General features: G+C 51.1%; 1 protein-coding gene and 1 long non-coding RNA gene across 9 annotated transcripts; one reads left to right on the forward strand and one right to left on the reverse strand.

The window, feature by feature from the left end:
• Positions 1 to 1,874: 1,874 nt before the first annotated feature.
• On the reverse strand, positions 1,875 to 7,411 carry ZFP36L1 (ZFP36 like 1 zinc finger CCCH-type). Its single transcript, XM_077909749.1, has 2 exons — positions 7,111 to 7,411; positions 1,875 to 4,683 (listed from the first exon to the last, which is right to left on the reverse strand). Exons 1-2 carry the CDS (start codon positions 7,165 to 7,167, stop codon positions 3,724 to 3,726), a joined length of 1,017 nt encoding a protein of 338 aa, XP_077765875.1. The 5' UTR covers positions 7,168 to 7,411; the 3' UTR covers positions 1,875 to 3,723.
• On the forward strand, positions 3,109 to 26,505 carry LOC144320791 (uncharacterized). 8 transcript variants are annotated; one of them, XR_013386428.1, is made up of 6 exons: positions 3,109 to 3,469; positions 6,078 to 9,548; positions 9,879 to 10,639; positions 17,535 to 18,894; positions 22,727 to 25,798; positions 26,021 to 26,505. It is a non-coding gene; the product is annotated as an uncharacterized LOC144320791 (long non-coding RNA). The 8 variants fall into 8 exon arrangements; XR_013386435.1 differs by having other exon boundaries at positions 3,117 to 3,469; positions 22,724 to 22,829; positions 26,021 to 26,503; XR_013386434.1 differs by lacking the exon at positions 26,021 to 26,505 and having other exon boundaries at positions 3,117 to 3,469; positions 22,724 to 22,829; positions 25,642 to 26,013.
• Positions 26,506 to 27,772: the final 1,267 nt, after the last annotated feature.

The raw sequence follows: 27,772 nt of genomic DNA on the forward strand, positions 1-27,772 counted from the left end.
ACAGGCTCATTGCCAAGGTCCTTCCATCTTCTAACATCCTAGAAGGAAAGGCCCAAAAGTTTCCTGCTAGGTCCTTTTCCACAGAGCTTTGGATCTATCTCCTCCCATACCCGGAAGACCTAGATGGCAAAAAATCCAACTTTGTGGTGATAACCATGCATGGGCCTGAGCAGCTGAATTCGCAGCCCATGTAGACACTTAGGTGGGGTAAAGCATCAAAGTTTGGGGACAGGGAACTTCCCAAGGCCATAGGGAGCCTCCCCTTGCCTGTACAGGCAACCCCTACCCTCCAGGAGACCATGCTTCTACCTTTGGTATCACTCAAGGGATCGACTCCAACTGAAGCAATTCTGGGCAGGCCAGTGGGTATCCTTAGCCCCTGTGAACCCAACCCTTGTTACCATGAGCTACAGAACTAGAAAGATGTCTGCCGTATGTTCATCTATGCCTGCACGGAATGAGCTCAAGGTAACCATTAAATGTCTTTGCCTTTAGTCAGTGAGGAAGATCACATGCCCCAACCACCACCATCACCACCCAACACACACACACACACACACACACACACACACACACACACACCTCATTCCCTCCTTCAGGGATGAATAGCTTAGGTTCACTCCAGTCCCAAGAAGGGCTGCTTTTCCCTTACCTCCACTGGCAGCCCCTGCTCTAGGAAAGGTCATTGTCCTTTTTTCTCCATCATGCCTCTGCCCCCCAGCTGGAACCTGCTGTCCAGGGAGGTAAAGTTGGGTAGGTAAGGTGGGTCTTCCCAAGCCCCAAGGGCAGTCCAGCCCATGTCTGCTGCAGATCTGCCTTTGGGAGAGGTCAGGTGGAGTCAAGGTAGAAATTCAACTTACTCCCTGCACACACACCCCAACTCACTGAGTGCAAGGAAACAAAGGCAGCCTCAAATAGCAATATCCATCCCTGCCTCTCCAAAAAAGAACTGCTCTCGAGACCCAGATTCAGGGTCTTCTTCAGGCTGGATCCTTTTCACAGGCTGGATCCTTTTCAGTAGGATCCAGCCTCACGGGCAGGCAAAACAACCCCTTCAGAGTGGTCATCTGGCCTTAGCTGCAGTGCTTCTAGGCCAAGGGGAGCCCACTCTTCCCAAGATGACAACCCACGTATTCCACTTGACATTAGAGATGTAACAAGAGTAAGGGGTTGGGAACTCCTAAGGACTTCCTATTAATGACTGACCGTTCTCATAGCTGCTTCTCCTTAACCAGCCTTCCAGATATGGGAGTACATGTCAGCTCCCTGTGGAACCACCCCAATCCCCAGTGCTGTGGTTTGGGCCCCTAGCCATCTTAGCTGCCCCTCACCAAGTCTGCAATGCCTCATCATGCCTACCCCAGGCAGGTGTTGAGAGGCTAGAGCTTCAGGTTGATTTCATGTGAGAAAAATGAGACTGGAAACACTCAAAAGAACTCATTCAAACCCAGAATGGCTGAAGTACCAGGTGCTAGGTTCCCCCTCCACCATTTTGGGACTCCAATCACCACCCAGAGGACTGAAGACCACAGACTGGAGAAGACTGGCAAACCATGGGCCTCATCAGCTCTTCTGAATAACCTCCAAAGCTGCCCCGGTGCCCAAGGCTGGTCCCGTCAAGAACCAACACTCTGGGAGGATAACAGAGAAGCCCGGGTTCCTTTGCAATAAATTTCCATCCCATCCCTTCTAAGCTGAGACTTCCAGCATCAACAGAGGGAGCTACAGCCCTGAATTTAGCTGTAAGGAGGGGGGGAAAAAAGCAACCAGGGCCCCCCAACTTCTCCCCAGCACCTGCATCCCATACAAAGAAAGGACAAACCTACAGGCAAAGTGAAACCACAAATGAAGTAAAACTAGCTTCACCATCCATGTTTCTTGAAAAAAAACGGGGTTTATTGATTTTTAAACTGCAAATAGTCGTTACAAAAAAGTTTTTTTTTCTTTTAAATAAATTCACACAAAGAAAGAGAAATAGGAAGCGACGGTAGTGACCAGCAAGAGGAATAATTACATTCATCTTAATGTGTGTGTGCCAGTTCTGTTTGCATTAACATTGGAGAACTCCAAGCCTGGAATCCAGAACCTCAAATCTGCAATCGGAATGTCTTGAGATGGGCACGTGGAAGTCAAAGGGTTTCTTTTTTTTTTTTCCCTTTTATAAGCCATACATAAAAGTTGTTTTCCTTCTGTACTGTCACAGAACTTTTACATACATTCTCAGTCCTAGTTGTGGAAAGGCCTAAAGAAGAAGAAACTCAATTTGCAGTCCAACACAAAGGGGGGAAATTTCTAAAATAAATAATCCAACAGTTTTTTGCATTTTTTTAAATTAATTTTTCATTTTTTTAAAATAAAATAACCAAAAAAAGTGTAAAGTTACAAAAAATGTCGTTGAAGAATAATATATTAAAACTGTGGAAAAAAAAGGAAAAAGACACGTCACAAAATTTTAAGATTAATATGAAGATCATAATTTAACATAAAAGAATATATTCTATGGATTTGTCATCCCGATAAATATGAACAAAATTAACAAAAAAAAGCATAGTTTTGGCAATAAATACGTTTTGATAAGTTAAATAAGCTTTTTTATATTGATGTGCAGTGACAAGCAAAATTTTTGCTCTCCAATTTCTGAAAGTTATATGAAGTTTAAAACCCAGGGAAAAAAGCATGGCGTGAGTGCTCTAAGGATAGACCTACGGTATTCTAGAGCAAAAACCATTAAAGCTACTTCTACAGGAAATCGTTTTACACAGATATTGTATGTGGAATGAATACCATTAACTGCTCACCCCTTACATGTTTTTTTAGCTTTTCTCTCTTTTTTTTGTTATTTTTTTGTTGTTGTTGTTTAAAGATGTCACATATGAACTGGGGAACTTTAGCACCAAAATCAAGTCTCTCATAGTCCATCTAGCTTCCCCATCCTCCCCACTTAAAAAAAAAAAAAAAAAAAGACAAAAAATTAAATCACAAAGTCCCACTATGTCACAATCTTCATCCACTTTTTCAGTCTTCCTTCCTGTAGACCTACACGAACCCAGGCAAGATTAGTCATCAGAGGTTCAGGTCGGGAAGAAAAAGGTTTTGAATGTCAAGAAAGGTTTCCCCAAAAACCCGAGTCTGGCAACAACGCTCCCAAGAAGGGTGTGGGGGTCATGGGGAGAGGGAGGAGGAAGTGTGTGGGAGGCTGAAATAAGGGAAGGTGCAGTTGGGTCGCCAGTGGAGGGAGCTGCTGGTTCTGGGTCCCCTCCCCCTCCCCATGGGCAGAGGCTCCGGGAGGCCCACGGGTGCCCTCTGGCGCTGAAGAGGTAATGTAGTCACAGTGACAAAGTTAGATTACAAGGCACTAAATTGCTTCTGTAAACTGTTACTGCTTTTTCTTTTGTGATTTGGCACTTAAGGCTTAAGCCGGGGGGAAAAGGCATCTACTGACAAATATGGGACTTGTCTGTTATGCGTGGTAAGTGGACTATAAAATCGAGGAGAGGGGGTTTCAAGCCAGAGGAAGCTACTGACAAATTGACTTGTCCTTATGTTAGGGAAAGGGGGTGGGGGTTATGAGGGGGGAGGGGGCATTCCAAGGTTCTGGGGCAAAGGGGTTGAGCTTAACCTTGTTAACGTTGGGGTTGTCAGGATGTTGGGAATGGCTGGGTAGGGAGGTGAGGGTAGGGATGGGAGGGGTGGAGTAGGCAGGGGGTCCCTCCCTACCCTGGTTTAGTCATCTGAGATGGAAAGTCTGCTGAAAATGGGCAGGCGTCTTGAGTTGTCCAAGGTGGGGGAATCTGAGCCACTGTGGCTGCTGCTGGAGCTGCTCAGGTAGCCCTCCTGGTCCGAGAGAGAATCCTGAGGGCTGGGGGGAGAGTCAAACATGTGGGGGGACTCGGACACGGGCCGGTAGAGGAAGGTGGTTGGGGAGCCACCCCCAGGCAGCCCCACACTAGGGGCAAAGAGGCTCGCCAGCTCCTGGCTGGAGAAGGCGAAGGGGTTATTGGTGCCATCGGGCAGGGTGGGTGAGCCCAAGAGGTCATCGGCGCTCAGGATGGGGGGTGGGGTGATGGACGTGGGGCTGTCCAGCAGCCCCGTGGCGGCAGCGGTGGCGGCGGCACTGGGAAACCCAGCAAAGCTAAAGCTATGCTGGAGGCGGGGACGGTCGGCGGAGAGGTCCCGGGCCCCAGCCAGGGCGCGGCGCTCCTCAGCGTTGTGGATGAAGTGGCAGCGGGGCCCGTAGGGGCAAAAGCCGATGGTGTGGAAGGTGCGGCACAGCTCCGTCTTGTACTTGGGGTGGCGGGTCAGACTTCGGAGCTCGTGGATGCCGTGTGCGAACTGGCACTTGTCCCCGTACTTACAGGCGCCGTTCTCCTCGAAGGGGCGGCACAGCTCGGTCTTGTAGCGGCTGGAGTTGACCTGGCCGCTCCCCGGCTGCTTCTGCGTGGGCAGCAGCCGCTCGCCCCCTTCGGAGAAAGAGCGGTCTCGGAAGCGGCTGTCGCGGGAGCTCAGAGCTGGGGCCGGCTCGCCCTTGAGGCTGCTGAGGAGCTGGTTCTGGTGGAACTTGGAGCTGGGGAGGGTGACCGAGTGCCTCCGGGGGAAGCCCCCACCGGCGGGGGTGCCCACCGCCTTCCTGTCCAGCAGGCAGCCCCCTGCACTGGGAGTATTGTAGTTGAGCATCTTGTTACCCTGGAGGAAAGAGAGGGAAGAGACAGGATGGTTAGTGACAACGGCCATCCACCAGGGCCAAGAAGGTACCACTAAGGGCAGCCCCCTCCAAAAGCTGCAATGCCCCTTGTGTCTCTAAGGAACCATCTCTAACTCTGCCTCTGGTATGCCCCCTCCCCCTCTTTCTCCCAAAGACAGGCCACCTAGCTTTACTTTGGCCCCATACAGAAGAAACCACAAAATCCCAATCCATATGGAACTGTTATATGTGCACCCTACTCTCTGCAGACCCCTGGGATGTGCCCCCATATCCTGTTCCCGAAGGTACCACTTTTATCCACAAAATCTAACTTCTTTACCTCCCAAATGGATTCCTTAGCTCAAAAGATCTCAGATAACTCAGACTTCTCTAGATTCCCCTTACCCCTAAACAAAACCAGGTAAATCTCAGGAGACTAGGAGTACCTCCCTTTTCATCAGTCCCTCCTTCATGGACACTCCATACACACACACACACACACACACACACACAGGACCTGGCCTAAGACTCTCAACTTCCTCCTTTAGAAGTGTTCCCTTCCTTTGGCAAAAAGTTTCCAGACTGCCTTGGCTTTATCTTGCTTAGGGGAGGAGAGGAAGGGGCAGAACACTTTGGTCAGAGGTAGGGGTCAGGGCCAGGAGAAGGATGGGATTCCAAAAAACAAAATTCATTGCCCCATGCTTAGGGAAGGGGTGTCTCCTACAGTGATCTCCCCACCATTCCCAGCCCACCCCACCCCCTCCCCTGGGAAGATGCCTTTGCAGTTAGTCTTCTGGCTGCAAGGGCAGGCTTGGATAAGAGTGCCAGTGTTTAATCTTTAACGCAAAGCTGCAGGTGGGAAGGAAAAGGAAGGCATTACATTCCCCCCACCCGCCTCCTAGTCAATAGTGGATTTAGGGGGGAGGGCAGCAGAGCCACCACAGATAGGTTTCTGTTCCAGTGGGACCCTGGTCACCTGCCCAACCCGTACCCAAGATTTGGAAAGGGTGCAAGCCGGGGACCTGGGAGTTGGCTCCCAGCCCATGTGGGTGTCATTGTGCAAATTCTAAAGTTGGTCCCTTAGGATCAGCTGCAGGGGATCGGGAATCTGTAACAGCAACCACCCCACAGAGCGGATTACTGGAACCAAGTTGAGAGCTGGTTCCCAACAATAAGGTTCATTTAAAAAGTCCTGGGGGGGGGTGGGTTGGTGGCAGGGGTGTGCAGAGAGTGGAAAAAAAGAGAAATAGATCAAAGAAAGAGAGAGAGAAAGCCGGGAAAAGAAGTAAGAAGTGTAGGTTGAGTTCAGGCCCCCCGTCAGGGCAGCTGGAATCTGGGAAAGCCAAGGAGGGAAGGAAGCTGAAATTTCAAACTTTTTTTTGATGTTGCTCTTCAGCTCCTCGGAGTCCCTGCACCCCAACCCTGCAGCCCTGGGGCCCTGGCAGCTGGGCCGACTGGAGAAGCAAGCTGAGAAAAGAGAGCGACATGACCCGACGTGTTTAAAAGAAGGCCAAACACTTTAGCAATTAAAAGCAGCCTAGCAGCTCCCTGCTCTCAAACTGGGGCGAGGGGGCGAAAATAACTTAACATCCATCGACTTTTGCTGTGTACACTTAAACCACACGCCTGGAACATTCAGTGTTTAAAATCTGCCTTTTTTCCACACCGGCTGGCAAGCTACACCTCTTAAGGAGGCCCCATTAAATCCTTCCTCGCAGAGCCCCTCGAGCTCGGTCCGGCATTTTGTTGTCGAGTGCCCCCACCGCCTCGGAAAACAACCCTAGTCCCATTTTCACCCCAAAGTTTGCAGCACTGGAGGCTCTCACGGCAGGAAGCCGGACCGCGCTGGGACGAACTGCAAACCCCACTGCAAACCCGTCTTGCAACATCCTTTTGAATTACAACTCTTGGTCTTTTTCTCGCTGATCCCCAGCACTCAGATTCGACATCAGAGAGGGCAATCTCCCAGCAAAACGCCCTCCCGAGACTCGCTAACCCCAAAGGCTGGCGGTGTGGCTGGAGAGACTCGAACCCCTCCCGGCGGCGGCGGCGGCGAGACCCAGAGCGCGCACGGGGCAACCCGGCTGCAGCAGCTCAGGAGGGACGGCGGGATCAGCGTGCAACTGCCCCGGTCCCGGCCAATGCCCCGCGTCCCCGGGACAGCCCCGTCACTCAAACTTCGCCCCCCAAAACTCTGGTCTCCAAATTCCCATGCAGTCGCCGCGAGGACCTGTTGAAACTCAGAGTGGAAAGGAGAGAGCCACATTCCTTTAAACTGGGGGGTGAAATGAGGCTGGAAAAAAAAATAAAAACCCTATCTCGCCTCCCCCTCCTCTCCTCCCTGCCTTCCAAGCCCTAAACTTTTGGGAGGATCTTTCTTTAGGCGAAAAAAGGAAACTTTGAAAAGCAAACCCTCCGCCGCACTTTACCTTGCATAAAACTTCGCTCAAGTCGAAGATGGTGGCAGACACGAGGGTGGTGGTCATCCTGGGCGCTCGCACGGGGCAGGGACGAGGATCTGGCGTGTCGCGAAGGTCTCGGTGCGGGGAAGGCGCAGCCTCCGGCTCTCCGGTCTGGAGTCCCACACGCCCGCTCCCGGCGCCCCTCGCCTTTCTGACTCTCCCCGGCTGCGGCGCGCGAAGCCCAATTTATAAAGTTCAGATTTGGTGGGCCGGGGAAGGAGGAGCTTTAAACTTATTTAAATGAGGAAGAGGAGGGGAAAAAAAAAGTTGATTGACACTGAAGTTGAATCAGCCATGCGGTCAAACTCGGGAAAGAAAAAAAAAAAAAAAAAAGAAACTTTCAAAAGGAAGAAGGGGGAGGGGAAACGAGGAAAGAAGCCGAAGGGGGGGGAAAAAAAAACCGACTGCGAGCCGCGCACAACTTTTTTTTTTTCTTAAAGAGGAAAAGTTTCGAGTCCGCTCGCTTGGCTACCCGGCGCTTGGGGCGCCCCTCTCTCCGGGGCCGCCGGCGCGAGGGGGAGGGGCGCCCCCCTTTGTCAGCCTGCGAGCGCGGCTCTGTGACATCACTCATTCCACCCTCTTCGGGGTTCTTGTTGTTGTGTTGTTGTTGTTTTTTGTCGGGCAGGAAGGCGGGCTCGACTTTCTCTTTTTGCAAGCTGGAGCAGAAAGAAGCCCGTCTTAGCGCCCGGGCTGCGGTTTCCATCTTGAGCAGACCCCCCCCCCCAAACTTCTCCAAGTGTCCCCCACACCTTACTTTCCCCGAGTTCTCCTCCTCACTCGGCCGCCTTCCGCAAACCAGGCAAGGCCAGGAGATCGGGAGTTTGGGACGCACAAAGCATTCAGGTCTAGGGGGTTCGGGGTTTTTTTGTTTTTTTTGTTTATTTTCCAGCAGGACGTGGCGGAGGTGGAGTGGTAGGGGAAACCAGGGAGACCTTTTCCCCCCGGGGAGGGCTCGGCCCGGCGGGACGAGCCCAGCACGATTTCGCGCGCCGCACGCGACTTTACCCTCCTGCGCTTTGCAGCCAGACGGCGGGAGGGGAAGTCGCGGAAAAGACCACCGCCCGGGCGGATTGCTTGTTTGTTTAACAGGCCTGGGAGTGGGATTTGTTTGACACATCCAACCTTAAAAGTTTTTCATAAAGAAAACCCGAATCTTCATGAATGCCCTTTGCCAATCCGCCCCCCTCCCCGCCCAATTAAAAATCATTAACGCACAGCTCTCCACGCTCGCTCTGAACTAGGACACACACACACACACACACACACACACCTCTCGATGCTTGAACAATGAATAAAAAAGTTACTTTGGCAAAAGAAAGAAGGTAAAGAAATGGGGGAGGCGACACTTTTAAGTTATTGTTGCTTCTCCCCCGCCCCCACGGGAATGGAACATATGGCTTGTCACGCTGCGCTGTTTTGGCGGGATTGGGGGAGGGGGGGCATGGGATCCTCGAAACCGAAAGCCCTCTCCCCCATAGATTACTCCGTTTAAGACTGTAATATAGATAGATAGATGATAGATAGATAGATGCTGTTAGTTTGGGATGCTTCTCCATCCACCCAAATAAAAAGTTTTGAACGTGTCGCCCACGGCCCCCCGGGTGCTGGAGCGAAGACCCAGGCGGAAATCGCGGGGCTGTGTTTCTTTCCTATTTCCCCGCGTGCCCGGCCGCCTCCTCAGCCCTCGCACGTTTCTTCCCAGCACTCGAGGCCGCCGGGTCTGTTATGAAACCCCGTGCGCTGAGTGGCTAAGAGCGGGTTCCATTGCGATGTAATTAGGTCACCCCATTATGAGCACGTTTCTTTGGAAAGGACAGGGCGGGCGGAGCAGAGCGCTCGAGTCGCGCTCTCACCACCACCACCACCACCACCCACCCACACACACACGCATTTTTATTACATTTCTGATGTATTCGTCAACCTCCGAGCGGACTCAGGGAAACCTTTCAAATCACAACGAAAGGAACCGGTTTTTCTTTTTCTTTTTTTTTAATCTTTGCGAAACACACCACTTTTGCTGCAGCCACGAATCTACGTGATCCCAGCGGCTCTGCTTTTATTTGGCCCCTCTGACTTACACTGATGGCTCCCATTTCTAACCTGGCTGCTGCCCCCTCTGCCTTTCCTTCTGCTGCTGTCCAGCCTCCTGTTGCTTCCCTCCCCCTGCTCCTTTTTTTTTTTTTTTTTTTCAGCTTTTCTTGAAATCTGGCAAGCGCCAGAAAGGGAAATAACTTCCATCCACCTTAATTTAAATCATTCAAGTGTAGGTTTCTTTCTTAAAGGGGTGTTTGCTAGCTCCTTTCCCCAGCTCCAAGGCGGGGAGGGGGCCATCGTGCAGTTTCTGGGTGATGAGGTAATGAGTTCCAGATTTCAGGACAGACCAGGCCGCGCGTTAAAACCACAAGGTTAGTCTGCGTCCTGATGTGAAGCTATTTGGTCTTTTTATCTCCCTCCCCCTCCACCACCAAAAAAGGCCCGTTGGTCTTTAACCCTGGAGGGTTCGCGAAGCTCTGCTGGGGGCTCGGAGGAGGGGTGGAGCAGCGAGGGAGAAGGGGGACCAGGAGCGGGTGGGGCCGCCCTCCCGGCTGCAGGCCCAGCCCGCACCCGCGGGCCCGCACCCGCTGTCCCCCCGCGGCTGCAGGACCGGCCAGATGAACCGTCACGCGGGCCCGGCGCCGCAGGCTAGCTAAAAAGTCTTTTTTCTTTTCCTCCCTACCCCCCCGCCCCCCCGCAAGGAGAACGCCGATTCCTCGAATTTCCTCCGCTTTTCCAACTCGCGGCCGCCGCTCCCCTCCCCCGCTCCCGGGCGCGGGCTCCGCGGGGCGGCGGCCGGCCTGGCCCGCTCGCTCCGGAGTTGTTTACCGGCCCCGCCGACCCGCCGAGTTTGTTCCAGCTCCCAGAGCCTGTCTCTATAATTAAACTCTCTTTTAATTGTCGGGTTGAAACGTCATTTCGGGGACTTTCCAAGGGTGAGGGAGCCGAGGGGAGGGAGCGAGCCTCCTTAACCCTTCGCTGACCCGGCGGCCCTGGGAGCGGCGTCCGGCGGGGCCGAGGAGGGCTGGGAGTCCCGGGGTGCGGCCGCCCCGCGCCGGCCGGCCGAGCTCCGCAGGTGCCCGACGGCGGCGGGGAGGGCCGCGAGCGCCGACCCCGGCAGGAAGCCGGGCCGACGCCGTGCGCCGCCCTCCCCGCCGCCTCGGCGAGGCAGGCAGCGCTCCGGTTCCTTCCCGCGCCGGTGGGGAGAGGCCGCGCCTTCACCTGCACCGCCGCCTGCGGACCGGGAGGCGATCTGCCCCCCGTCCTCCGTCCCAGGCCCGACTTCCGGGCCCTGCTGGCTCCCTGGGAGCCGATCCCTTCGCCAGGAGGGGCTAGCCTAAGGTATTTTTGGCTTGGAGGTGACAGGTTTTGTTCAAGGAGGAAAGTGAAAGTCTTCGGAATTAGGGAAGCGCGATGGACATATTCATGGGCCAATCTGGACCGTGGGCGCACCTCGCAGCAGGTGAGAGACAGTGGGGGCGCCGGGCCCCTAATGGGCTGGGCCTTGTCATCAGCGCCCTCCAAGGCACCCCTTCCTGGGATCCCCTCCTGGCCTGGTTGCAACACAGGACCTGCCATCCCAGAGCCCTTCAGGCTTCAGGTCACTTGCACAAGCTCCCAAATTATTTGGATGGGGCCTCGCCCTGCCCACCCCAACTTCTTCTACCTGAGACCCTGGGACTGCTGCAGGGTCTCTGGATTAGAGGGGGAGGTGTGGCCAAGTGCAGCCTGAGAGTTACCTGGCTTAGATCCACCTGTAGTGTTTGTAGAATGCATATTCCTCTGTTTGGACCCCGGCCCAGTGAATCAGATGCCCTGGGGTGGGGTAAGGAATCTGTATTTTCAGTTATTTCCTGCCAGTGACTCAGACATTAAGGTTTAAGAATCAGTGGTCCAAGACTTGGAAGTTGGGCCATTCTGGATCCAAATCTTGGCTCTGCCATTTTCTAGCTGTGTGACTTTTCAAGACCATGACCAAAGCCTCTGTTTTCTCACCCCTAGAGTATGGATAATAAGACTGCCTAAAATTGGCTGATAAAGTACTTAGTTTCAAACCTCACAGAACTGTTTTATATGCCTAGCCATTGTATGTAAACTAAACAGTTTTGGGGGGGCCTTATTACACCACAGATCATATTCTGAGGAGTATTCACTTTGCAAAAGGATTCTGCGTAATAAACATCCATGAAATGGTCCAGCTAACAACTTTGGCCACTGCTGTACCTCCTCCTTTTTTGCCTGGGCCTGCCTAGAGACACAAGAAAGCCCATGAGTTTTCAGCCACCTAAACTTTGATGGGAAGCCCAACTCTGCCAGCTGGCCACTGCTTGCACAACATCTAGCAGGTCACTTAGCCTCTGGGATGGTGGGGAAGGTTAAACTCTTCCAGCCAGTGCTTAGCCCAGACAGCCACTTGCCCTCCAGTCACTCCAAACTGCTAGCAGTTGCTGGTGGTTGCTGCACACCCCTCCCTGGGGCTTTGCTCAAGAGGTTCCTTCTATCAGGATTTCAGGCAGCGCCCGAGCAGGCAAAATGCCTCTCTCCCAGCCCTGCCACTCTAGCATTCGGCTGCATTTGATGGGAATTAATCCGCTTATTTCCCCTGGACTGTAAACTCCTCGAGGACGGGCAGCTCTATTACTCAGGCCTCAGGAGTAAGTCCTGGCACGCAGTACATTTTTTTCAATTTTTACTGAACCTTGCTGTTGAAACCATTTGGACACATCAGTCACCCTAAATTTGGCAATGGGATAGAAGGATGGCAGAGGTTCCAGGAGTGGCAGAAAGGGAGGGCTTGGGCTCTGCCATAAGGGGAGATGGCAGTCTTACTTACCACTGGGAGGTTCAGAAAGCCAGAGCTGGTAATTCAGGGAAGCAGGGCTTCCACAGCTGGCCCAGGGCATGTTCTATGCAGCTGTTAAGAAGTAATACTCTTAAAAAAAAAAAAAAAAAAAGATTTTACTTATTTTTTTGAGAGAGAGAGCGTGAGCACAAGTAGGGGGAGGGGCAGAGGAAGAGGAACAAGCAGACTCCCTGCTGAGCTGAGAGCCCCACTCAGGGCTGGATCCCAGGACTCTGAGATCATGAGCTGAGCAGAAAGCAGATGCTTAACCACTTAATCCGCTATGCCACCCAGGCGCCCCAAGAGGTGATATAGTCTAATGGACTGAGCACTGGTCTAGGAGTCAGGAATCTTGGATTCTAGAACTACTCTGCTTCTAGTTTAGTAGGTCATTCTCTACCCTGGGCTTCCCTGTTCTGCTCTGTGGATAGAGAGTGTTGGACTGGACAGGTGATACTCAAATAATCACTCTGAGCTGAATTGTCTGGGGAGCTATACAGATGCCCTGCCCCACCCCATCCCACCCCACCCCACCTCCAAAAGATTCCACGTCAGTTGGTCTGGGGTGAGGCCCAGCCTATGCATCTTCTAAGCCCCCCAGATGATTCTACTAGGAAGCCAGAAACACTGGATTTGTTTCTTTTTGAGCAATAGTTCTCAACCGGGAATTATTTTGTCCTGCAGTAAACATTTGGCAATGTCTAGATACATTTTTGGTTGTCACTATTGGAGGAAGGAAGGAAGGCCAGAGCTATTGGCATCTGGAAAGTAGAGTTCAGATATGCTACTAAACATCCACACAACAGCCCCCAAAACAAAACTTATCTGGCCCCAAATGTGGAGAGTACCAAAACTGAGAAACCTGGTTTTCCTTTTTTAAGATATTATTTATTTATTCATCAGAGACACACAGAGAGAGGCAGAGACATAGGCAGAGGGAGAAGCAGGTTCCCCATGGGGAGCCCGATGTGGGACTTGATCCCAGGAGTCCGGGATCATGACCTGAGCTAAAGACAGACACTCAACCACTGAGCCACCCAGCTACCCTGAGAAACCCAGTTTTGGAGGTTCTTTCCACCTCCAAGATTCCTGTGTACTTACTTAAGCTCTATCCCTGCTCTCCCGAAAACCCCTCAAATTAGGGCAGCCCAAGAGATTTTTCAAAACGAAGATCTGATCTTGTGGCACACTTGCCTACAGCCCCATCTAAAAAGGATGGGATCCTTTTAGAATAAAGCCATCCCCTCAGTCCAGCAAAATCTGACTTTTTGTTCCAGCCTGGACTCTTATACCCCTCCCTCCCCATTACCACCTCTCCCATCCCACCAGGGCACTCCCTGTGCTCTGGTCAGTTTCAGATGAAAATAAAGGATACTTCCTTCTGCCCTAGGTCCTTGACACTTATTTCTTCTATCTGAATTGACCTGCCTTTGGCCCAAGTAAGTTCTAAACCATCCTTTAGAATCCAGCTCAGGGGGAAGCCTGGGTGGCTTAGTGGTTGAGCATCTGCCTTCCGCCCAGGGTGTGATCTTGGGAGTCCCAGGATAGAGTCCCACATGAGGCTCCCTGCATGGAGTCTGCTTCTCCCTCTGCCTGTGTGTGTGTGTGTGTGTGTCTCATAAATAAAATCTAGAAAAAAAAAAGAAAAAAAAAAAAAGCTCAAGCATCACTTCCTTAACCATTCTTGGAGTCCCCCTCCCCCTCAACTCAGCCAGGTATCTGTCTTCACTCTTATGTCCTCATGCCATGTTCATTTCCTTCAGAGTAATTATTTTGGTTTATGTATAATATTCATTCCTGTAACCGTTTTTTTTTATTTTTAAATTTCACATACAGAAAAATTGACCTCCATTTGGTGTACAGACTTTTAGCATCAATAGATTCATGTAACCACCACCATGATCAGGAAACAGAATAGCTCTGTCACCCTCAAAAACCTCCCTCATGCTACTGCCTTGTAGTCATGCTCTTCCTTGTCCTTTAGTCTGTAGCCACTGATCTATTCCCTATACTTTAGTTTGATCTTTTCCAGAATGCCAAGTAGTACCACATAGTATGTATGGTTTCACAGGACATAAAGCCTTCTAGATTTATCTGTGCTGTCACATGTATCAATAGTTCATTCCTTTTTTAGAAGAATACTGTTTCACTGTATGGGTACACCATTGTTTATTCACCTGTTGAAGGGCACTGGATTTCCAGTTCAGAGCCATTATGAATAGAGCTTCAGTAAACATTTGTGTACAGATTTTTGTGTGAACACAGTGCCTATTTCTCTAGGGTATATAGGTAGGAGTGGGACTGCTGGGCCAAATGGGAAGTGTATGTGGAGATTAAGAAACAACTGCCGAACTGTTTTCCAGAATGGATATACCATTATGCATCTCCAAAAGCAATATACAGAGTTTCTGATTGCTCTGCATCCTCACCAACACTTATAATTGTCAGTATTTTTTACTTTAGTCATTCCAATAGGTATGTAGTGGTATTAATTTGCATTTAATTCATGGCTAATGATGTTAAACATCTTTTCATGTGTGTACTTGCTAACTGTGTGTCCTCTTTGGTAAAGTATCTGTTCAAGTGTCTTTTACCCATTTTTTTTTTAACTGGGTCATTTGTTTTCTTACTGTTGAGTTTTGAGAGTTCTTTACCTATTCTGGCTACAGTTGCTTTGTGGGATGTGTAATTTGCAAATATTTTTTGCAGTCTGCCCCTTATCTTTTCATTCTCTGCGCAAAATTTTTTTCAGAGAGCAGAGGTTTTTAATTTGGATGAAGTTTAATTTTTCAGTTTTATCTTTTGTGGATCATGCTTTTAGTGGCACATCCAGGACTCTTTGCCTGACCCTGTATCATTAAGATTTTGTTTTCTTCTAAAATTTAATAGTTTTATGTTTTACACTTAGATCTTTGATATATTGGGAGTCAGTTTCTATATACGATGGGAAATTTAGGTTGAAGTTCATTTTTTTTTGCCTATATGTGTCCAATCCCAACACTGTTTATTAAAGAGACTATCATTTCTCCATTGAATTCTTTGTACCTGTCCAAAAATCAGTTTGCCATAGTTGTGTGAGCCTCTTGATTCTGTCCATTGATCTGCGTGTTCGTTTCTTTGCCAGTGCTACACTGTCTTGATTATTGTAGCTTTATGGCAAGTCCTAAAATCAGTATAATTCCTCCAACTTTTTTCTTATTTCTCAAAATCGTTTTACCTATTCTAGTTCCTTTGCTTTTTCATATAAATTTCAGAATCAGCTTGTCTATATCTACAAAAAAAATAGTACGAGGAATTTTATTAGAGTTGCATTAAATCTACAGATCAATTCAGGAAGAAATGACATCTTTACTGTGTAGAGTCTTCTAATCTACACACATGATATGTCTATTTATTGAGGTCTTTGATTTCTCTAATCAGTGTTGTATAGTTTTTAGCACATGATTCTATACATGTTTTGTTAGATTTATACCTAGTATTTCCCTCTTGGTGGGGGGGAACTTTTAATTTGTTTCTAATTTTTTCATAACTAATTTGTAGAAATACAGTTTTGTGTACATTGGCCTTATATCCTGTGATCTTACAAAAGTCACTTTAATTGTAAGGCTTTTTTGGTAGATTCCTTAAGTTTTGTTTTCTGTGTGTTTGTTGAGAGAGAGAGAGAGAGAGAGAGAGAGCATGCGAGTGAGCAGGGGCAGTGGCAGAGGGAGAGGAAAGAGAGAATCTTAAACAGGCTCCACGCCCAGAACAGAGCTTAATCTCATGACCCTCAGAAGATCATGACCTGAGAGGAAATCAAAAGTCAGACACCCAAACAAGTGAGCCACCCAGGTACCCCTGTGTGTTTGTTGTTGTTTTGTTTTTGACATAGACAATCATGTTATCTGCAAATGGGAAGAGCTTGATTTCCTCCTTTCCAATCTTATGCATCCTGTTTCTTTTTCTTGCCTTATTGCTCTGTCTAGGACTTACGGTATGCTATTGAATAGGCACAGTGAGAGTAGACACTGTAACCTGATCCCAATCTTAGGGGAAAGCATTCAGTCTTTGACTATTAAGTACAACGTTACTTGCAAGTGTTTTTTGTTTTTTGTTTTTTGTTTTTTTTTTTAATATAGTCATTTAACTTTTTGACATCTCCCCTTCCCACTAGGATGCATGCTCCATGAGAGAGCAGTCTCTCTCTGCTCTCAACCTGCAGTGCCTGGAACAGGACCTAACGCGCAGCAGGCTCTCAATAAGTAACTCTCTACTTTAGGGACTTAGCCCGCTATAACCGCTGCCCCTCTCACAGACAGCAGAGGGACTTGGCTGAACGTTCAGACATCCTGAAGAATAATCTTACAATAAATACCCCAGTGGATCCACTGAGGCATTAGCCCCGTAGAGTTGACTATTTGAAACTGCAGTGCATCTGCAGATAAGCTTTCTAGCAAGCCATACTGTGTCAAAGTCATAGTCATCAACGAGGAATAGGTGACTGCAGGACAGTAATTATTTCAGACTGAGAGCGTTCCGTTCCCAAAGGGAATTTAAACAAAAAGCTCTCAGCTCTGAAAAACAGGGGCTTTCAGGGTATAAAAGTCACACTGCTCTGAAATCTTAGGCCCTCAGACGGGTGGGGTTGTTTCGCTAAATTTATTTCAGCCGCTTATAGAAACACAAGGAGGAAGGGGGGTGGGTGGCTGCTTGCACACCAGCCCTGGCTCTGGAGTATTAATATCTGCCGGGTCAGGCTTTTATTTGGGTTTTGTTTCACCTTTTGGGGGTGGGGAGGCAGGCAGGCTGGCAGGCAGCAGGAATATCTCGCAGCTGCAGAGCTTCTGAGCTGCAGTCTCCCACCTTTCTCCCTGTGTCTTCCCCAGCAGGCCAGACCTGGCTCCCTGCCCCCTCACTTGAGGGGGCTGTCTACCCCCTAAACACCAAGCAGTCTCATCCAGGCCCCTTTGACCTCTGCTCTTCTCCCATTCCCAGAAGGGGTCTGAGCACCCCAAAGGAGTGAGTGATTGAACCTGGTTGCTTACTTGCTGGTGCAAGTGTGACAAGAGAAAGATAGGGCCCTGTGTCTGGGAACTTGGTGCCATGCAGCCCGCTCTCTGAGGACAGAAAAAGAGACACACAAGGAAGCTAAAAAATCTTCTGGGCTTATGACTCAAATAATTACATGAGAATATGGGGAAGTACCTCACACGGTTCTCCACCCATGAGAACCCAACAAATGCCAGTCTCACTCCTTGGCAAACTGTTGCTTTCAGGGTCACCAGGGAAGATGGGGTAAGGAGAGTTGTCCTCTCCACTCCCCAGCCCCCAGGTAGAAAGACTGAACAGGTAGAAAGACTGGTGGCAGGGAGGGAGGGTGGCCTGGGGCAGGAGGCCGGGAGAGGCCTGACATGAAGATTCTCCAAGGGATTCTTGCTCTGAACTGGGGTGGCTGCTTCAGGAAGAATAAAGGGTACAGATATACTTAGAAATTGGAAAGGGCTCACAAGTAAACAAAGTTTCTCTTTTGTCCTAGCACCATCCAGTTTGCTTTGGAATTACCTTCCAGCCCTCTCCAGCAAAGCCCAGCCCAGAAATGGATCAAGCCCACCCCTGGGAGCTGTTCCTTTGGGAAGCAGGACCTCCCCCCTCCCCAGCCACAGCAGCCATCAGACAGTTCTTGGAGGGTCATCACATGGGCAGCCAGAGAGAGAGGATGGATTTTTGCCACAGCCCTGTGACTTTCTCGGAGCTGAATTTCTACTGCCAACTGCACTCTCCACCCCGCGGGAACCACGGGCCCCCAAACCAGGGCCTGCCCTGGTCTGACCAAAGGCAACCAGATCTGCTGCAGCTGTTCAGAAAGAGAACAAGCTCTCCCAGAGACGGTGGAAGCAGGGAGGGAAAGATTCTTGCCAGCCTGGGGGTGTAAATATTTATACAACGCGGTATGTGGGAAGAGGAAAGGCAGAGGGAGGTGCTGAGACCACAGAGTAGGAGCTTGCTCAGGTGGGAATCAGGTAGAAAGGGCAAGAGGCTACTAGGATCCTAATGCCCCCGTCCCCCCACCAAACTGCTATATCAGAGAGGCTGATCTTTGCCCCCATCCTTCTTTCGAGAGCTAAGAGAAGACCTTAGAAAAAAGTTCACCATCTTTCCCATTAGTCCCCTAACCAGAGGCTCTGCCTTCAGCCAGAGAGACAAAGCAGGTCCACAGGGCTCAAGAGTAAGGACCTGTGGGCTCCTGCAGCTTCTGGTTCTAGACTCTTAAAGGATGCTGGACCCCAAGAGTTGGACTCTAGGGCTGAAGGCTTAGAAAACAGAGGTAAAACATAAAATAAGCAAAGATCTTTCTCAAGCATCTATGTCCTCAACGGTATTTTTCTGAAGTAGCAGTAATGTTGGACATGGATGAAGATGAAGAGGAACTGATGGGACCTGGCAGGAGAGCAAGGGGTGGAGAAGGTGAGGGAGCCTTCGATGGTGCTTCCAGAGCAGCGTATGGCCCCCATCGCCACAGGGCTTAGGAAAAGGCAGTGCAGCCCCATGGACATCCACCTGGGGAGCACCCCAAGATGCAGCTCAGCTTCAGGTGCATATTGACCCAGGCACTCCTTATCTAGGCCCGCCAAGAGCTCAGCCAGGCCCCAGTGGCACCAATGTCCCAGGGTGGAAGACAAGCATGGGTGGGGGCGGTGGGGGACGGCCAGATGGACTCCAGTCGATCTGCCTCAGACAGCTGGGGAGCAGAGCCAGGATGCGCCTCTTCCCCCTCCCCTGTCACTTCACACAGGAGGGGTGCAGCTGCGACTTCTAGGGTTTCTCTGCCACCGCACCCTTCAAGAAGTGCCACCTGCTTCTATCAGTATGGGGCTGACCCTCAGGGCCTCCCACAGGTGAGTCTGTGTTGCAACCACCCTTAAGACACCTTGAAATGATCAGCCACTATTTGCATTCTCCTTGTGCTCTAAAAAACACCCCCTGGCTGGGCTGGGGGTATTGGGAGGGTAGGGCCTTCTGCTGGAAGGCTGCCTCAGGTCTTTGGCCATAGAGCTAGTATCAAAGCACACCTAGATTCCCCCAAGAGGCAGCCCCCTATGCTGCAAGGCCCCCACCCACAGCACAGAGCTTTGCAAGTAATACATTCCCAGTGTGTGCAGCGCCTCCCCTGAGCTCCAGCCTTTAGCGTGCAACCTGATGAATCCCCCACCTGTCCACTCAGAGAGGAATGGGACCCAGGCCCACACACCATGGAGGAAACACCATCTGCCCCAACCCTCGGCCCCAGCCTGGCAATGAACGCTCACAGGAGGACAGCCTCACTGTCCCTAAGCCCCCCTCTCCAGAAGCGAGCTCCTCTTCCAGGGATACCAGGGCTAGAGGAGACTCTTCAGATGCTTGGGTCCTCTCCTGCCACCATGGCCCTGCCTGCCGGCTGTGGCCTCCTTCTTGCCAGCACTGCTGAAACAGATGAGCAAGAATAAAAGCCTGTGTGGCCCAAGGAAAGCTTTAGGGGAATGAACTGACGCTGAAGGAAAAGAAGGGGAAGAGGAGAGGAAGGGAGTTCAGGAAACTGACAAAGTAAACCATCCGGGAATCCAGATGTAAAATAAGGCAGGCCAAAAGAAAAGAAAAATTATGCTAAGAAGGCAGAGTCGGGTGGGGAAGGGAATTGAGAATGAAAAAGAGGGTGAATGTTATAAATATTCTGAAAAGGAAGAAGAATGTGAAAGCAAACAACATGAGAAAAAAAAAAAAAAAAAGACCCAGGAGGGAAAGAGGGGCAGCAATGAGTTTAAAACTGCTTTGACCCTCAACCAACCACACTCAGTAATGTTCTGAGTCTTACTGCACTTGTGGATTTCAGACTCTTCTAACACTGAGCAGAGGATGCCCTAGAAAACAAGCCTTCCTGTGTGCCCATGTTTTTCCTATGAGTCCCCCAGCTCACCCCACCGTTGGTCCTTCTCAGGAGGAGAGGTCATCTTCCTGGGGCAAGGCTGAAAACCATTGCCGTTCGCCCCAGAGCCGAGTGGCTTCCATCACGGTGCCCTCTGGAGGGCCCACTGGGGAAACTGAGCTGGAGGAGCCCTGGCATGGAGAAGCACTGGGTGTGATGCAGCTGTACCATCAGCTTTTCATCTTCCAGCTCCACCTGTCTGTCGATGGACCAGGGCTAGCCCAAGCCTCAGACCCAAGGTGCCTGGAACAGCAGGGGTTCCTGGAAGATGGCATACCCAATTCTGTGCAGAGCCTGAGGAGTCCCAACAAATGCAACTTTTGGAAACAACTTAGACGATTTAAATGCCCTTCCAGGCATTCCCAAGGGGACTGAAATAGCTACAGTTTTCTCGTTGCTAAGGTGGCAAACAGCTTAGCTTTTTGAAATTCACCTTCCATGCCTCCAATTCATGTATCAGCAAAGAAGGCTTGCAGAAGATGCTGGTTCCTCTCCCTTTGTCTGCCTGGCCTTTCAGCCTTCGATTGCCCCTCTTCCTGTGAGTCAGCCAGGGCCTCTCCTCTGTGTCTGCTTAGGTCGCTCGTTTCCCTTACTTCATCACACCCACCTCTGCCCACTAGTCCATTTTTCTATGAGCGCAGCAGGAGTCTGGAGAAAGCTAAAGCAAAATCGAGAAGCAAAGGAAGTAAGAAATGCAAGTTTGGTTTAAGCGCCCAGCGTTGGCGTGCCCAGGCTGTCTGGAGGCAGGCTCCTGGTAGACAGGGGTCCGAGCCTCACCAGGCCACCTAAAAATTCTCTCCCAGAGTTCAGCTGAAGGGAAGCCACACAGCGTGATGAGGACAAAGGAAACAGTGCCCACACTGGCCCTTCTCCCCAAGAATTCTTAAATACTTCACCCTGGTTCTGTACATTCCAAAAGTCTTATTTTTTTCTATAAAAAACCTAAGAGATGTGGCAAAATGTACAGCAGGTATCACGGTAGGTTGTAGCCTTGGATACTCAACCCATTTTCTTCTCATCCCTCCTAACCTTCCAATCTGCCACAGTCGTATAATCTATGACTCAAACTATTATTTAACCGTGAAAAAAAAAAAAGACAAACCAGGAAATTAGAGGCTGAATGACCTAAAATTTATTCCATTCAACTGAGCTAATCTCCTAATAAGGGTGTGTATAATAATAAGTCATGCTATATCTGTTCTGGAAGATGTGAACATCGCAGGGAAGAGTGCATGGTGATTGCAGATCCCAACTTGTTGAGATTTGTCCTCAAAAGGGTAAGTGCCTGGTCCTGGGCCAAGCTGCCGTGCAGTTTGCCAAACAAGTCTTAATGTTTGCCCGAGTTAGGCCTGACCACTTTCAGATCCCCGGCACTGCCACCGCCTAGGCAGACAAGGGACTTACCTGCCTTTTCCGTCTCCTCCGCTATGAAATGGCAGTGACAGCAATCCCCATCTCCTGGGGCTGCTGCTGTGAGGACAGATGAGCAAGGCGCTTGGCACATGTGAGCAGCTCCCCTCCCTAAAAGCACCCCCCTAGTCAACTGTTGCTGTATGTTCTGCAGCGAATTGGCAAGACCAAGGAGGAGGCTGGAGGCCCCACAAAGTGGGGTTCCACGGAGTCATTGGAACGCGGTCAAGTATCCCGAGCAAGAGAGAGAGAAGAGGGTCCCAGAGGAGGCCCAGGCAGCTGGCGGGTGGAGACTGCAGGGAGAGCCAAGGACAGCCACTCACAGTGTGGGTGGGAGGACGCAGGGGGCTGCGCTCCAGTCCTCCCGCATTAGCTCAACTCGTCAGTGTCCCCACCCTTGCATGTGTTCATCCTTCCATGGACCCCAGCGTGTAGTTACCTAGCACCCACTATGTGCACCGCACAAGCCAGGCCAAGGGCCATCGTTGGGGAGCAAGCTTGAGCAGGGATCACAGGCCTCAGAGAGTTAATACCCGGGCCTTTCTGCCCAAATTCAGAGATCTGTCCTTTTAGGAGCTAGCCTGCGAGGATATGACCAAATGCTGAGAAATTCTTATTTCAGGGCCAATTTTCTTTCTTAAAGTAGAAAGGCAAAGAGTTCAAAAATGTTCTGGAAATGTGAATGCTAACTGAATCTTGTTAACATTTAAGGGGTATTATTAATTTTTAGGTGAAATAAAGACAGTGTGACAAAGTGTAACCAGCCCTTTTCTTTCGAGGTACATACTAAAATACTAGCAGATAAAACAGTGTGCCCTGATATATAGGATTTACTTCAGTATGATATGGGAGGTGGGGAGGCAGATGGTGGAGTCAGTGGACAAGCCTGACCAGGAGTTGCCGATGTTGGTGATGGGTATGGGGGATTCATCGTACTATTCTGTCTTCTGTATATTTTTGACATTTTCCATAATAAAATGTCTTAAGTTCATAAAGGCTGAACCATCTTAAACTCAGGGATTCTTGTCTTATTGGTTCTTGCAACATGATATGTTACTTCCTGAGGACATGTGCTCTCAGACAAGAGATGAGGCTATGGGAGACCTGCCAGGAGTGGGGAGAGCTGGGGAAGAGGCAGGAAGACCACCACCCAGGGGGCAGGAAGGCACCCCAAGCCCACCTCCCCCCACACACAGGAGACCCAAGAGTGGTGTCCCATCACTCAGGGCCTCCCAGGCTAGGAAGAAACATTCAAAGAGACTGGTGTTCATTTGGCACTGCTTTTAAACTCAGTGAAAACTGTTCTTAGGTTGGTTTCAATGTATTTTAAAACACAATGCATTTTTTTCCCCCAGCAGATAGCGATTATAGCAGAGTGGACAACTTCCCTAACCTCAAATGGAAAATGAGGTGAATCAGACGTGCCCCACTTCCAAGATCGTGAGGCTACATGAGATTAAGGTACGTGAAGTGTCTTGGTACTAGTAAGCACTGATGAAGAATGGGTAGGATTTGAGGAGTTATTGGCAAATGTCAGTATTTAGCCTCTCAGGACCCTAGTGGAGGCACCCCATCTTAAGTGTTCTATTTGAACTGCAGTGGCCTCACTTAAACACTGAAATTAGGTACAAGTCAAGGCACACATACTCTGAGACCTCTCTGGCCAAGAATCCTACTGGGTGTCACAGAAGCCACTGCTGTCCTCTCCCTCTTCAGAAGGGCCTCCTGCTCTGAGAAGAACAGGCCACCTGGAATGGAGCCCCCACTTCCTCTCTCTTTGAAGAATTAATTGAAAAATGAGGACTAGGGCACTCTGCACTTGGGGGCCGTGGCTTTGAATGGCAAGATGGGTCGGTCCTAAGAAGGCAGACGTTCAGCAGTTCATCTTATTTCCAAATACAGGGGCAAGGAGTTCAGGATACACAGATGGACAGCAGGCCCTGTGCTCTGCAGCGCTCCCCAGCAGGGAACTCCTGAAACCTTCCCCAGCTGAGTTATAGGCAAGTGGTCATGAAGGCCGCCAGACCCCAGGGAGCAGCAGAACACAGTTTCCCAGGTCAGAGGGACGAGGTGCCAAATGGCTGGGCAAGGTGACCGAACCACTGACACCCTTCTAAGAACAAAATTAAATAGCCGTGGCATCCAGAGGCAGGGATCCCAGAAGAGGCGGGTGGCCCACAGAGCCAGTTCATAAGTCTTTGCCACTTGTCCCCAGGCAACTGGTTAAGTGGCTTCCTAGAGACAAGAACCAGTAAGGAGGAGGTGTTCATGAGGCAAACGGGACTGGAAAGCACAAGGGGACAGAGCAGAAGGCAGTCCTGTTGCTGAGAAAGCAGCCACCCCAAGTCCTTAGATTCTTGCTCTGTGGCCTCCTACCAAGCGGTGATAGTGTTTGTCTTATCCCAATCTGCTCATGCCCCAGGCTCTCCTTTATACCATTGTCTGCCCAACCTGGCTGCATGTTCTTTGCACCTTCTTCCCTAGAAGAAACCAGAACGGAGGGAGGTATCCCTACACAGAATGTGAACACTCTCAAAATGTCCTTGGGCATTCACAGGATTATTCTAAACTCTATGAAAGTGTCCTGGCTCCAGAGAAGAGAGCAATCTCTGTTGTGAGACCTTGAAGGGGGCGGGAAGTGGGGGGAGGGGAGACTAAGAGCAGAGCACAGCCTTTGGAGCCTCCATGCCTGAGTTCGAATTCCAGCTCTGCTACTTATCAACCCTGTAGCAACGGACAAGGTACTTAGCCCTCTGAGCCTCAGTCTTCTCTGTGAAATGAAGATAACAAGTGGCTCTATAGGGCAGAGCTAGGGCTTACAATGATGGCTAAACAGAAAAGGCCCTCAGTAAACATCAGCAAGGGTCCCTCCTCAGCCTGGTGGGGATGCATTACTGACAGCCCCACGTTTCCTGGAAGAAATAACTGTGCTACAAGGTGGGAAAGTATCTGAAGGAAGCGTAAAGTCTTCATAGAAAGTAGCTCAGGGACATGCACAGAGTGCTGCAAATCAGAAGCCCCAAATATCTGTGCGTCCTGCCATCTGAATGCACCTCCTAGAAGCCACCAGCTTCGGAAGGCTGCCTGGAGGAGGGGCCCTGAGTCTGGAGTAGAAATGATACCTAGTGTTGTCTGTGGACAGGTAGAGAAGGAAAGGAATACCCAGTGGGTGCAGCCCTCCTGTGGCCACTTTGACTTTTGTGCTGGACAAGCAGAAAACATCACTTGACTCTAAGCGGGGCTTATTAAACTTATCAGCCAGAGACTGAGAGGCAGGCAGGCTGCCCCATGGGGAACAGGCCCACCTGGCCAGGCCTGGGGAGAGCGAGCCTTGCCCTTGCCGATGCCAGCCTGCACCATAGGGTTGGGCTTCCCTGGGATGGGAAGGAAAGAGTTAAAACGACTCTGGGCTTCAGGAGGGCGGCTCTGCAGCTATAAACAGTGAGCCAAGGGAGGGAGGGAGCTGACACAGGATGTGGCCAGGGCTCGAGCTGTCTGATTATTAACTTCACTTTTATTTGGAGGGGGATTCGATTCTCTGTTTTACTTCCCATCAAGGAAGTGAAAGCCCAGGTCTCAGAGGGGCCTGGTTTCAAATTGTTTTGTCACAGCTCATTCATTTTTCCTCTTAAATAAATAAACAAAACCACCTCTTTGTTTTCCCCTTAATGAGCGTTCAGCAAATCATCTGTGGGTGAGGCATGAAAGGGGTTTTCTGGAGTCCTTCATGAAGCATTTGGCTTATTCTTTTAAAAGGAAAAAGGATTCTTCCTGTAGCTTCAGCCTCCTCCAAGACTCTCCAGGCACTTTCCTTTCTGCATCCTGTGGGACCTCAGCCCAAATACCACCTCAAGCCCTGCTTAGACCTTTCTTGGCTGGCCCCTGGGGCCTGACCTGCAGACTGGGCATCCCTGTCACAGGATCCCACCCCGAGGCCACACAGGGGAAGCAACATCCCAGGACCCAGTGGTTAGTCTTCTTGGTCACCTCAGCTCGATGGTGTTTGTTCCTATGACACCCTGACATTTCCACTAAAAATAACTTAAAGCAATTAAAAACACAAAAGGATTCCATTACAGGGCTTAAGAAAACACCATTCTATGTTCCTTTGCCCAAGGTTCAAAACGTTTGAGAACTTTGTTTCCAAAGCCAAAACCCATTCAATAATTTCATGATTGTCTGGCAACAACCCTTTACTGAATGACCTACATGGGTGAGGTGCTGTTGTCAGGGACACTAAGACCACTGCTATCTCATGGTCTCTCCCCTCAAGGTGCCCATAATTTAGTGGGGGAAGACAAACACAAGGAAGAAAACAGAGTCCTGTTAGCAAAGGCTAATGGTACCACCCGTGGGCAGAGAAGGAGGGACAGAGTCTGCTGACAGGAAAAAGAGGGAAACTGAGGAAGGCTTCCTGCTGGAGCTGATATGTAAGTTAGAGCTTGAAAGACTGATGGTATTAAGAATATTCTAGGGGCACGTGGGTGGCTCAGTATTTGAGCATTTGCCTTTGGCTCAGGTCCTGATCCTGGGTTCCTGGGATCCAGCCCTGCATCAGGTTCCCTGCATGAAGCCTGCTTCTCCCTCTGCTTATGTCTCTGCCTCGCTCTCTGTGTCTCTGAGTAAATAAATAAAATATTTTTTTAAAAAAGGAAGAATATTTTAGAAGCTGAAAAATCCCAAATGACAAGAGAGAGAGAGTGTGGATGAGTGAACCAGGTCAGATGGAAGACAACAGGTGAGGTGTGGCCCGCAGGCCTGAGGCTCCTGGAGGGGCATTCGGAATGGCACTGAAAGTCCTCATGGTGGAGAGGGACGGAGAGGAGACTGGCACTCAGATTCAGACCCAGGCTGCCGGTCCTTGACCCTTGGCTCGGACACCCGGACACCCATGTGGCCTGGGGAGGAGCGGCACTCCATGCTGTGAGCACCAAGACACGCACTTGGCTGCAGCTCGCCTCGGATCCGATCCGACTGCAGACCAACACCTGCTGGCCGCAGGAGCCGCTTCACCGCCTCTGTAGGCTCTTCTAACCCCGGGCGAGGAGGAGGAGGTGCGCCGCAAGGGGCCCGCTGCGCTTCGCAGAGGCCTCGGGGGCTGGGGCTGCCCGGGCCCAGGCGCCGCCCCCCCCGCCCCTCCCCCGCCCGCCCGCCCGCCAAGATGGCCGACTTGTTTTGCAGGCCGGAGGGGTCACGCGGGAGGCTGCCCTTTGCCTTGGGGAGGCTGTCAAGGTCCCGCCGCCCTCTCTGGCGCTGTGCCCCAGGCGGCCTGACGGCATCTCCTCCCCTGCGCGTCCTGCAGTCCCGCCGAAACTTCCAGGCCCACGGCGAGCCACACTGGCCACCAGGCCGGCACCGGACGGCGAGCAGGGAGGGCCGTCGGGAGCCGGAGGACGGGGTGCGCGCGCCTGCGCCCTCCGCCCCGAGGGACGCCGGGGGCCGCGGTCGGCACCGGCTCGCCCCCATCTCCCTCCCCGCCCCGGGCTGTAGCCGCCCAGCGGGTCCGGGCGGCCTCCAGGGCTGCTCCCGCCCCGCCGCAGCCTTGGCACGGGCGCCGTCAACGTGGCCGCACTGCCCTCCAGCGGCCAGCCCGCCAAACGGCGCGCGGGGCCGGCGTCCCCCTCGCCTGCCTCCTGCCGGAGGGGCCGCCCCTCTGCGGGGTTGGACCCTGTGGCTTTGCTCACCCCCGTGCCTCTTCTGGAGGCCCACGCTGCCGTCTGCCACGGGGCACGCCGGTGGAAGGGCAGGGGATCTGCTTCCTCCAGGGGTTCTCAAACTTCAGTACGCACCAGGGTGCCGGGACAATAGGTTCAAACCCACTGTTGCTGGGTCCCACACCTCAGATCAGAGAATTTGCATCTCTGACCCGTTCCCAGGGGCTGCTGCTGCCACTGCTCCTGGGACCACATTTACAGAACCGGCTCAGTTGGCTCATCCCGTCCTAGCGATTCTGGCATCAGTCGTGAATAGATAATGCACCTGCTGGGCCCTAAGGACAAGAAGTGACCCATGACCAAGTTTCCACCCTTGTGGGGCCTATTCTCACAGAGTAGACAGTCTTGTTTTGAACAAATAATCTCATAAATGTAAGATTCCATTTGAAAAGTTTTCGAATTCCTGTGAAGAAAAAGAATAAAGTGCTCCAAGAACATATATATAGGGAAACTCGTTTCAAATTGGGATGGGCTGTTGGAGAAGGCCTGAGGAAACCCTTAAGCTGAGGCCAGAAGGAGGAGAGAGATCTGGGTAGGAGGGGTGAGGCTGCAGGTAGAGCAGGGAGACGCTGCAGAGTCCAAGGGAAGTGCAGAAGCTGGAGGGGCAGAGCTGGGGGGCAGGCACCCAGAGACCTGACCCTTCAGAAACGTCAACACTCAGAGGGGAAGAGGAGAGAAGGTGGTTATTGA

This window comes from Canis aureus, chromosome 9 (assembly GCF_053574225.1).
Source record: "Canis aureus isolate CA01 chromosome 9, VMU_Caureus_v.1.0, whole genome shotgun sequence".
In the NCBI taxonomy this organism is placed as follows: domain Eukaryota; kingdom Metazoa; phylum Chordata; class Mammalia; order Carnivora; family Canidae; genus Canis; species Canis aureus.

Coding starts and splice junctions, on each gene's coding strand:
- ZFP36L1 (XM_077909749.1), bottom strand. CDS start 7,167: ATGACCACCACCCTCGTGTCTGCCACCATCTTCGACTTGAGCGAAGTT. Junction 4,684..7,110: donor TGAGCGAAGTTTTATGCAAG/GTAAAGTGCGGC, acceptor TCTTTCCTCCAG/GGTAACAAGATGCTCAACTA.